This window comes from Microtus ochrogaster, chromosome 15 (assembly GCF_000317375.1).
Source record: "Microtus ochrogaster isolate Prairie Vole_2 chromosome 15, MicOch1.0, whole genome shotgun sequence".
Lineage (NCBI taxonomy): Eukaryota > Metazoa > Chordata > Mammalia > Rodentia > Cricetidae > Microtus > Microtus ochrogaster.
The window spans coordinates 3,221,330-3,232,120 of NC_022017.1; the positions used below are offsets into that span (position 1 = coordinate 3,221,330).

Here is a 10,791-nt window from a genome sequence, read left to right on the forward strand (position 1 = left end):
AAAAAAAAAAAAAAAAAAAAAAAAAAAAAAAAAAAAAAAAAGAAGAAGAAGAAGAAGAAGAAAAGGAAATAAAAAACAGAAAACAAAAACATGAACAGGAATAGTCACAAAAAATTCCAAATGCCCATCAAATAATGAGCAGATAAGCAAAATGTGGTTTATTCCTACAAGGGAATCATTCATTACTCAGCCATAGGAAGGAAGCAATTACACACACTACATACGGATGAATCCTGAAAACACTGCAGAGAAAAGAAACCATGTCATGTGGTTCAACTAGATGACATGCCCAAACACGGACTTGGGGTTTGTAGGTGTTACTGAGGGTGGAGGCAATGATTAATGAGTTTTCTTATTAAAGTTTTCTTTTGGAGTAATGAGAAACTTTAAAATTCCATAATGGTGGTAATCTGGACATTGTGAAAGGCTTTAATGCCACCAAGTGTACACTTTCAAGTGGTTAAAATAAGTCAATTCAGCTATATGTATTTTATAACAATTTAAAACTACCATAAATTCACACACCCAAAGCAGACTGTGTAATATAACCTCAAAGTACAAAAGCAAAACAAAATCCTAGTCTATGCACAGGAAAATGATCTGGAGGCAAAGTACTTTTCCAAGTATTGTCTAGGTCTGCCGCCACGTCCCAAGAATCTCCGACCTACACAAGAAGGGATGCCAGGGTTCCGTCACCTTTCCTGATCCTTGCCTTATCTATCTAACACACTGCCTGGAAACTCAGAAAAACCAAGTCAGATCAACACTGTAACTGATAAATCTCAGCCCAGTAAGTTACATGCATTTCTAGATTGACAAGTTATTTATATTAAATTTATTAATTTTATGTGTTTTCCCTGCACACACACACTTCTGTGTATCAGATGTGCTTGCAGGTCATGGAGAGCATCAGATCCCCTTTAACTGGAGTTACAGATAGTTGTGAGCTATCACACGGGCCCTGGGAATTGAACCCAGGTCCAGGGCTTTTAAACACTTGAGCCATTTCTCTAGTCCACATTGAGACAGGGTCTCACTGTGTAGCCCTGCTTGGTTCAGAACTTGCTATTGAGACCAGGATTGTCTCAAACTCACAGATCCACCAGAATGCCAGAGTGCTGGGATTAAGGACATGTGCTACCCCACCCAATCTCTTACTTTAGAGAGAGGATCTCAGAAACCCCAGGATAGCCTTGAACTTCTTCTGAGTGGCTCCCTTGAGTGCTGGGATTTCAATCACGTGCAGTTTTATCAGGGGCTGGGCTTTCTCCACATTAGGCACGGAGTCTACCAACTGCGCTGCACCCCCAGCTCCCTACACTGTCATTTTCCCCTACTGCGTAAAATATGAAAAACAGTAACTACAGATATAAACAATTGCCAAATAGTTATTAAAGTCTTATAGTGGGGGCTAGTGGGATGACTCGGCTAATAAAGCACTTCCTGTCCTGCCTGATGGCCTGTGACCCTCACGGTAAAAGGAAAAAACTTCCAGCTTGATGACCTATGACCCTCATGGCAGGAGAGAATGGACTCCTGAGAGTTGTTCTCTCACCTATATACACACACACACACACACACACACACACGCACGTGCATGTGCCTTGGAACGTGTGCCCCTCCCCACAAATAAATTAAAACCACACCACAACAACATAAGAAAATCTGAATAGAGGTATCTGACCCTGAACTGTCACAGACAGAGGTAATATTTGGTTTGCTTAGGGCAGAAAAGGGTAAGAAGGCAGTGATTGGGGACAGATACTGAGCCCCAAAGTTCTAACTATACTAACTAGAAAAGCTTTGCGTTAGCAAAGCAATTACATGCTGTTGGCTACCCCCTCCCAAAGTCTCATTTTCATCCTTCATGATCATCAAAAGTGAATCTTCAAAAAGACAAAAAGTTCTGAGTGCTGAGACACTATACAGTCAGAGGGCACAATGCACTTGGTAGGATCCAGAAAACTGTGCTGGTAAAAAAAAAAAAAAAAAAAGCACTTATGGAAAAAAATGTACCTGACTCAATAAAGGCAGTTTTTGTATTGGGGGCAAACCCTATCTGTTTAACAATAAAGGCACTTGATAAACTTGGCATTTAATTCCAGACTTGGAAAAGATCTTGGATAGAGTTTGCATAAGAGAAAGGTGTCTGGAAAGCCAGGCCCACACTACACCATTCTGTGAGCAGCCCTTTCTGAGATCTGCTAGGAGACAAACCCAACCCTAGAGAGCTGTTTAAACAAGTTCAACTTTAAGCCTCGGGTGTAGAGAATGAAAGCTTTGTTCTCACTCAGAAGAGATGTTTGATGTTTATGCTAAGGAGACCTGTCACTGCAATTTAATTTATGATGATGGTAAATACCCGAACTTCACACAGGGCCCACCTGCTGCCCAGTAGAACCCAAGTGCAAACTAAGCAGACATTGCTAGGAGCGAACATGTGCAAAGCTCCCAGACCTAAACACGCAGATTCAGCTGCTGTATTTAGACATTCAGTAACTTGGTTTATTCTCCTTAACTTAGTTTATAATAGAGAGCAAGTGGGTTTTTGTTTGTTTGTTTTGGCTACACTTGTGTAGACACACTTCTGGCTCAAAAGAGCAGGGGGATATTTATCACGGGCGTTCTCTTCCTCATCCATTTACTATACTTTAAGCAGAGAGCAGTGAACCTTACACTTGTGAGGCAGAAGAGCAAGGGATGACTTTCTGCCAACTAGAGTAATGCAAAAGAAAAAACAAACAAACAAACAAACAAAAATCAACCAAGAAGGAGAAACTAATGAGGCTGACATTAAGTTAATTTGGCTGCAATAAAACAAATATGTAATATCACACACAGATATCAGAGAGGTGAGGTAAGAAGAGAAATTATTATGTCCAAATAACTCACAAATAGCCACAGCATCTCTGAGTGGCTGGGATTTAGAACAAAATAAAGCAAAATAAAATAGAACAAGGGGCCAGCTAGAGAGATGGCTCAGAGGAGCACCGCTGCTCTCGCTAAGGACCTGTGTTTGGTTACCAGCACCCACCCAGCAGCTCACACCATCTGTTACTCTAGTTCCAGGGGATCTGGCACCCTCTTTTGGCCTCCAAAGATATCAGGCACACCTGAAGTACATATACAGACATGCAGGTAAAATATCCATGATATTTAAAAAATGATTAAAAATATATCAGGAAATAAATTATAGCAAGACAGAACTGGAATTATTTACCTAGGATTTTACTGAGAGGATAGAAAATGAACAAATTCAATTAAACAAATTTATTAGGTACTTAAAATCCACAAGGTTCTATGTCCAGCTGAAGGACCCACTTTTGAAGGTCAGAGGAGCAGAACCCCAAGCAATGTGCCCCCCAACACTACCATAAGGAAAGGTGCTGACCAAGAAAACACAGGAGGATGGAATTCCCTGGGAATATTATATTTAGCTTGGAAAAGGAGAAGAGACAGGAAAGGCTTGGGGCCATGAAAATACAAGGCACACTAGACCCACACTGAAATGACAATGCCAACAACAGTGCTAAGGTTCCAGCTAGCGAAAAGGGCAACAAAAAGACCAGGGCCAGATGAGATTGATGATGCCAATCTTAGGGCCACGAGTTGAGCCTCGAAACGCATGGAAGCAGCAGGGCCATGGGACAGAGCGGGTAAAACCTGCAGCAGGAGAAGGCAGAGGAAGACTGCGGAGGTAGCTGGGTTAGAAGCACCTCAGCAGAGCCCAGCACTTAGAGCACACATCTTAGAGTCCTACCACCCAAGCACTGGTCACCTCTCAAGCACAAAGACCATCGGCACAGGAGTGAACAACCTGGAGCCAGCTCAGTGCCCTGGGGCTGCACTTCTACGAGAAATGCTTTTATTGCCACCATCACCCCAGTGCATGAGAAGGTTCCTAACTCCTGCAGTTCTCCGCAATTCCAACAAGCGAAAACTGCTAAAAGGCAAGGATATTCCCCTTAATTCAGCTCTAGGCCAGGCATGAACGGGGCTGCACTGATGCAATCTTATCTATGACTATGAGTGTTAAGTGCGATATACAAACACATAGTAAGACAATGCCTGACAACTGAGGGCAAAGGGGCTCCTCCACAAATTCTTAGAAACTCCTTGGGTCAGTTCAACCCAAGTTAACCTGGAAAGCCCATAAATCCCATTTTCCCTCCATATAAATACTAAGCCTCAGCCTCCTGGTATCTCTCCTATTGTTTCACTTTCCCCACTGCTGTCTTACTCACCACACACGTACAAAAAACTCTACTATTCAGTTTCTACAGGTCAGAGTCCAAGCACAGCAAGATGGTGTCAGCTAAAATTCTCCTCTACGATGAGGTCCTCTTCCAAGTTTAATAGTTGTTTGCTAGATCCACTGCCTGGCAAGGACTCAAACCCTACTATAAGAAAAGGACCACTCTCTCAGCTCCTTGTCTGACTGCCATGTGCCTCTTGGGACGGGAAACTTATAACGTGGCTGCTTGCTTGCTTCCAAGCCAGATGGAGAATCTCTAATTTCTTTTCTGCAATGGACTGAGAATCTGTCTTTAAAGGGCAGGTTTAATGACACCAAGCCCATCTACCTGAACATCAACTGACTGTCAAATCCCTAAGTAGTACCAACATCAACAGTATTGGTGATGGTGTCACCAGGGTGACTGACTGGGTCCAGGTGGATAGATATCAAGTCCCAGGACTCTGTGGGAGACAGAGGGTGGCTACAGGAAGCACAATCCCCTTAGCTGTCCACTGTCCATCTCATTTGGCAGAAGGTAGGCATCGTGCTAATGTCTAGTCCATTAGGGGTGTTCACCAAGTGCTAATAAAATCTGTGCACCAACAATATATTCGATGTGTATATGCTTATCTACTTACAGGACTTCGAGGTGTATATTACAATTCTGGGGGCTGGGAATATAGTGTTTGACCAGTATCCATGAGACTCTGGATCCCATCCCCAGCACTGCCAAAAACCAACAACAACAAAAATTCAGGTGCAGTGGCACCATCAGTCCTCAGGGACTATGGATGGTTCGTCCCTGAGCGACCATGAGAACCTAAGTCCAGAACCGCAGCACTCGCAGCACCCACATAAGTGCCAAGCACTGGGAAAGCATGTGGTAGGGAGACAGCCAGACCCCCATGGGCTTGCTGGCCAACTAATCTATCCAAGAGAACCTGTCTCCAAAAATAAGGTAGACAATGATGGGGAAAAACTTGGCATCAATCTCTGGTCTTCATACATGCATGCATGAACAAGTGTACCTGCTTACATATATGCATACACCATACACATACACACAAAAAGAAGACCTTAAAATTTTACATGATGTAATTTATCTCTAGAACATTTGTTTAACTAATGAAATTAAACATCATTATTCTGATTCCATTCATATGAATTTGTCTACTTGCTAAAAGTTATCTGTAACCCCAAAACACAACACTTACAGTCTTCCTGGCCACTCGAGGACACGCACAGAGCAGTAAGACTTGAGCAGCCCAACACACATGTTCCCAGTGGAGGTCAAACAAGGCGACACTCTGCTTTCCTTCAGCTCTCATACTGTAAACACATGTCCTCTTGGCAGTATATTTAGTGCCATACTTTTGTTGATGATTTTTTATGTAAAACAGTCCCCAAGCACAGTGCTGAAGTGGTGTCTGGCATTCTCAAGCACAAGAAGACAGTGATATGCCTTAGACAGAATGATGCATTAGGTAAGCTTGATTCAGGCAAGAGTTACAGTTTTTGCTGAAGTTCCAAGCACCAATAATGTGTATTAAATAGTGTGCCTATGCAGAACATATGGTTATCTCTGGCTCACCTGATGACGAGGCTATGATCAAGGCTTGCAAGAACCTAACCCTGTACTTCCCTGAGAGCAATGGCTCTGACGGATTAGCAGTGTCAGTGGCCACTTATCAACTGTAACTACCAGGCAGAGTGCACAGTGAAGCAGAGGATGGAATGGCCGCACTGGGCACACTCCAGCCCATCTTCCTCAGAGCACTCAGCCAGTAACTGTGTTTACTTATTTATTTTTAGTTTAAGTCACAGTGATGTTAAGTTCCACAACAGTGGGCATTTGGGAACTTTTGTTCATTATTGTGTTATTTCCTCATGCCAAAGCTGTTCTAGGAACATACCCAACTGAATGAACACAGAAATCCCCTATATGTAACTATGTAAATAATAGGGCGATGCGATATTTGTATTTTCATTATGTAAATTCAAAGTACCCAGTAGGACAAATGCAGGGTTCAGACTGGATAGAAAGAAGAAGAGAAAAAAAGACGACCACAAACTGAGAAGACAAAAGCAGGTGGATCTCTGCGAATCAGAGGCCACCCTGGTCTGCAGAGCAAGTTCCAGGACAGCCAAGGTTACACAGAGAAACCTTGTCGCAAAAACCACGCCCCCCAACCCCTCAAAAAAAGTGACCACATGGCCTCAAGAGATACTACCTCTGCCATCCAGAGAGGGCAAGGTCCGCTGAAATGGAAACTTTCCCGGCTAAACCAAACTCTAGCGGGTCTAGAGAAGGGGAAGGAGGCTGCTCTCAGGACCACTGGTGTCCATGCTCCACTTATCCTGGATGGAAGCCAGCAGGTAGACAAGCGGGCACAGCAGGCAAGGGCGGAGATGGCGCTGCCGGAGTCCAGGCACAGGGTAAGCCATGCATGGGGTAGGAGCACTGAGATGAGCAGAACAGAGCATGTCTTCGAGCAAACAGAGAAATTCGAGTCAGACGCAGAAGCCAAAGCGCCAGTGACATCCCCAGTCTAGGCGGGACTGGGGTGAGGATACCTGCCACACAGCCAGCACTGGAAGCTCAGTGAGGAGGATGGCCAGGACTCTGTAAATATGGGGGGTGGGGTGGGGGACAAGGAGATACCGCCCCCGTACCAGGAAGCACAAGAACTCAGCACAAAGAGGCAGGATCCCAGAATGACTACTGTTCTAAGGCAAACTTCAGAAAGAGCGAATAAAATTGACATACAGCCACCATAGCAGTATTCTAATTTATCCTTCAAAAATAAAGAGGATCTAAAGTGCCCTGAGCTGGGAATTCCATTCCCCCCCGCGATACCCTGCACTCCTGGGTACTTATGAGAACAGACTGCAACACAATTCAACTCATGTTCCGAATGCAACAAGCAGCCTCGACAGAGCATGCTGAAAGCAGCAGTATGTCCCTCCTCTCCCAGCGCCTCTTTACTGAATCATATTTTGGTAGCAAGGTTACAATTAGCTCACCGGTGGAGAATAAACCTATTTATAACACAGCAGTCCCCCCTGAAAGGCACAATTATCTAAAAGGGGTTTAGAGGAAAATAAAGTACAGCTTCTTCCCCTACTGCCTGCAGACTCCCAAGGTCTTCCCGGATGGAGTCCTCGGTCTAACCTTCCTGTGTTCACAGTTGCCATCCTGGCCACCTCTCAGCCTCCATGTTCTTATGTAACATTTACATAGTACCATAAACACACCCAGAGTTGCATAACATTGCCAACCAATAAAGCCTAAAGCAGGTCACTCCCTCAGCCTGTCTTTGATTAGCCCAGGTATGCTGCCGGGCCTATGAGGAAAAAGCCTGCCAAAGGCAGAAATCAACTCGAGGAAATATGAACCCTGGCTACCAAAAAGCAAAATAAGAAATGAGCCACACTGACATGTGGTGTGTCTATCAATCAAAGTATGTTATTCTGCCCCATAAGATAAAAAGTAACCCAACATTGCTTCTTCACTGAAGTCAGAGACTGTCTAAAAATACCTCCCTGCCAACTGGCTATCAGTAAGTCAGCTCACAAATGTCCCAATAAGAGTGACATACAGCATTTTCTTATTTCCAGAGGAAAAACTGAGGCAGTAACAGTTACTTGTTCAAGGACAGCCTATAAGGAGACCAAGGTGCCGAGCGCCAGCCTCCTCCCTCCATCTGGTTCTAACCTTTAACCAGAGTAGCCATTTTAATATGCTTTATCACATCTGCCCCAGGAGCTGTTGGAACAAACTAATCAGAGCTCCCTTTCTCTCCAGAGGAGCTCTCCTCCACTGCACCTCAAATCCATGCCCACTGAACAAAGTTACAAGGCTGGGATTGGGATTACATTTTTGGGCTGCTCACAGAAACACAAATTGTCCCTGTCAGAACCTCACATGCCTCTCTCTTGCTGCTTTTGTCTTTAAAAACTGTCATGTTCTTCTCCTAACTTAATTTTACATTTTATAATACTAATGTGAAAATTCCTGAGAGGGCTGAAACACACACACCTATCAAATGGCTGCTGTTTCTAGGGTGACATCACTCCCCTGTCACAGGCTGTGTACGAAGGCCCAGTTTTCATTAATTAATAGAAGAACACCTATCTCTTGCTGCCCTCACACGGTGTCCACACCCCAGGCATGAGAACTGCCTGGCTGGGCCACTTCTCCAGCCCACACAGAGGAGCACTGTATAGGAAATGCAGGGGAGGGAAAAAATCAACTTCTTGTTATCCCAGCCTCTACTTTCCCAGAAGTGACGTTTCACTTCAAGCCTTTTGCAACAGTGGTCTCTGTAGCATGCACTGTTGGCAACTGGATGTGTCCCGGAAAAAACTGCAGTGTCTGGCCAACAAGTTTAAAGGCCTCAGAGAATGTTTGCTGGACACATAACCGAATTCAAAAAAAGAACCCAGTTCCCTGTTATACCCACCCACCCTCACCCCAACAAACATTCATTTTAGGGAAGGTACAAAACAAAAACAACACACAGACTTCTACTACATGCAGAACCAGCTGGATTACCAATTAAACATTCTTAACTATGTTACAACAAGAAAAACCCACAGAGAGATACACCTAATCAGTAGGGAAAGACTGCTTCAAAATCCTGGAGATGTTAGAGGCAGGATATTAACCCCACTGGAGGGGCTTAAAGGTTTATTTAGACACACATAACACGACAGACCTGAAGACGCAGACTCCTTATTTTACTATCCTGCTGGAGACACAGCACGGTCACATAGTCCAAAACCATGGCCCATAAGGCCCAGCAAACAGTCTGACTTATGAAAACCATTCTCTCCCCGCAAATGTAAGGCTCTGTTTGTACACCTCCAGCCTGTTTGTCAGTCTCCACCGCACAGTTACCTATGACAAAGCAGCAACATGAAGAACACAGCACAGTGCCTAACAGAAGCATTAGCCGGTGAACAAAGACCTGGCTGCACAAGCCTCACCACTGTGGGAGACAACACATCCAAGCAGGAGATAATGAACTTGTTTTTGAGACTCCAAAGTATCATGGTGTCGTCTACTGAGGGTCTGTTACTAAAGCAAGACCCACCTGAGAATCGTGTGTGTGTGGTGTGTGTGTAAGCTCCAGGCACACACACCACACACTTGATCTCCCATTGCTGGAAGGTTGGGGGCCGCTGAGAAGTCAAAGCAGCAGGCTTTGTCCAATGGGATCAATGAGTATAATCCTAACCGCCCCACCATTACCCGTGTGTGGGTCAATAATCGCTTCGATGTAACTGCCAAATATAACCTTCATCTGCAACCCCAATGCCAAGACACATTTGAGAATACTATCAAATGAAATATTTTAGGGTTTCATGTGCTCTCCCCAGCCCCCAAAGCCTCATAAACAACACAGCCAGTGGAGTGTCCCACAGAACCGTCTACACCTCAGTAGTGGGAAAGGTGGGGGTGGGCCTGGCCCGCACAAGGCCCTGGGGGGTTGGAAGGTGAGGGGTGTGTGTGTGGTGGGGTGCTGGAGGAGGCATTGTGTGCCACAGCGAAAGTACTGACCAAGGTCCAGAGAGGTGGTGCAAAGGTGGGGTCTTTAAATTAAATTGGGGTGGGGGTGGGGAGTTGAACGACGTTCCAGGATTTCACCTGAAAAGCGTACTCAAAGTGATTAACTGAATGGCCCCCTGGGGCGGGGTGGGGGAGGCAAGGAGGAAAGCAAACACAAATACGCCTAGATTCAGATTACCAGCTGGGAAACTAGGTTTCACAGGGTTGGAGTGGTGGAAGCCAAGCACCAAAAAGGTTTAGGGGCCTGTTCGCCCCATTTCCTCCAAACAGCTTCTACAGGCATGGATACCCGAGGGGGGGGTGCCCTGCAGAACCCAAGGGAGTGAGCAAGGAAGGCGAAATGTGACTCCGGTGCCGAGAACATCAAGGTGGTAGGGGAGGGAGGGTAGAGACCCCCCCTATCCTTGTAGCCCAGGGTACGTATCGGCTCTAGGTATCAGGTCACCTCGGACAAACAAGCCCCCTTGCCGAACCCCACAATCTTGGCGGGAGAAAAGGCGCCCCCAGGAGCATCTGCTGGCAGGGAATAACCCCCCTCACACGGACGTGCTGAAGGGCAGGAGCCGGGGACCTCCACATCTCGGGGAAGCCTGGGCTGTGAGCGGAGGGAGCTGAGGGAGCTGGAAGCGCGACCCCCGGAGCGCCCGGGTCGGGCTCCACCTGGAAGAGCGCGCGGGTCCCCAAGGCTGACCCCCGCCACCCCGGCCCTCCGCGCCCCCCGCCCGGCCATATTGCGCGGCTGGGGAGGGGGCGCGCCTGAGCCCCACGGGGGGAGCGAGGCCTCGCCTGGCCCTCTGCATCCCGCGCCGCCCCCCGGCCCGGGACTCACCCTGGATCCCCCGGGGCCCAGACCCGCCGCTGCCGGCAAGCAGGAGGACAACAAGGGGGAAGAAGGAGGAGGCTCCGGCCGACTCCGCCATAGTAACCGCCGCCGCAGCCCAGCAGCGCCCAGCGCGCGCGCGCGCCCCCGGCGCCTCCCTCC

At 46.6% G+C, this 10,791-nt stretch overlaps 1 protein-coding gene across 1 annotated transcript in view; it reads right to left on the minus strand.

Moving 5' to 3' along the window:
* The window catches only part of Acvr1b (activin A receptor type 1B), a 38,060-nt gene extending 27,284 nt beyond the window's left edge, over nucleotides 1-10,776 (minus strand). Inside the window, exon 1 of the mRNA XM_005353864.3 lies at nucleotides 10,639-10,776. Coding sequence (XP_005353921.1) covers nucleotides 10,639-10,729 — 91 coding nt within the window. The 5' untranslated portion in view covers nucleotides 10,730-10,776. The remainder of the gene's footprint in view (nucleotides 1-10,638) is intronic.
* Between the last annotated feature and the right edge of the window lie 15 nt (nucleotides 10,777-10,791).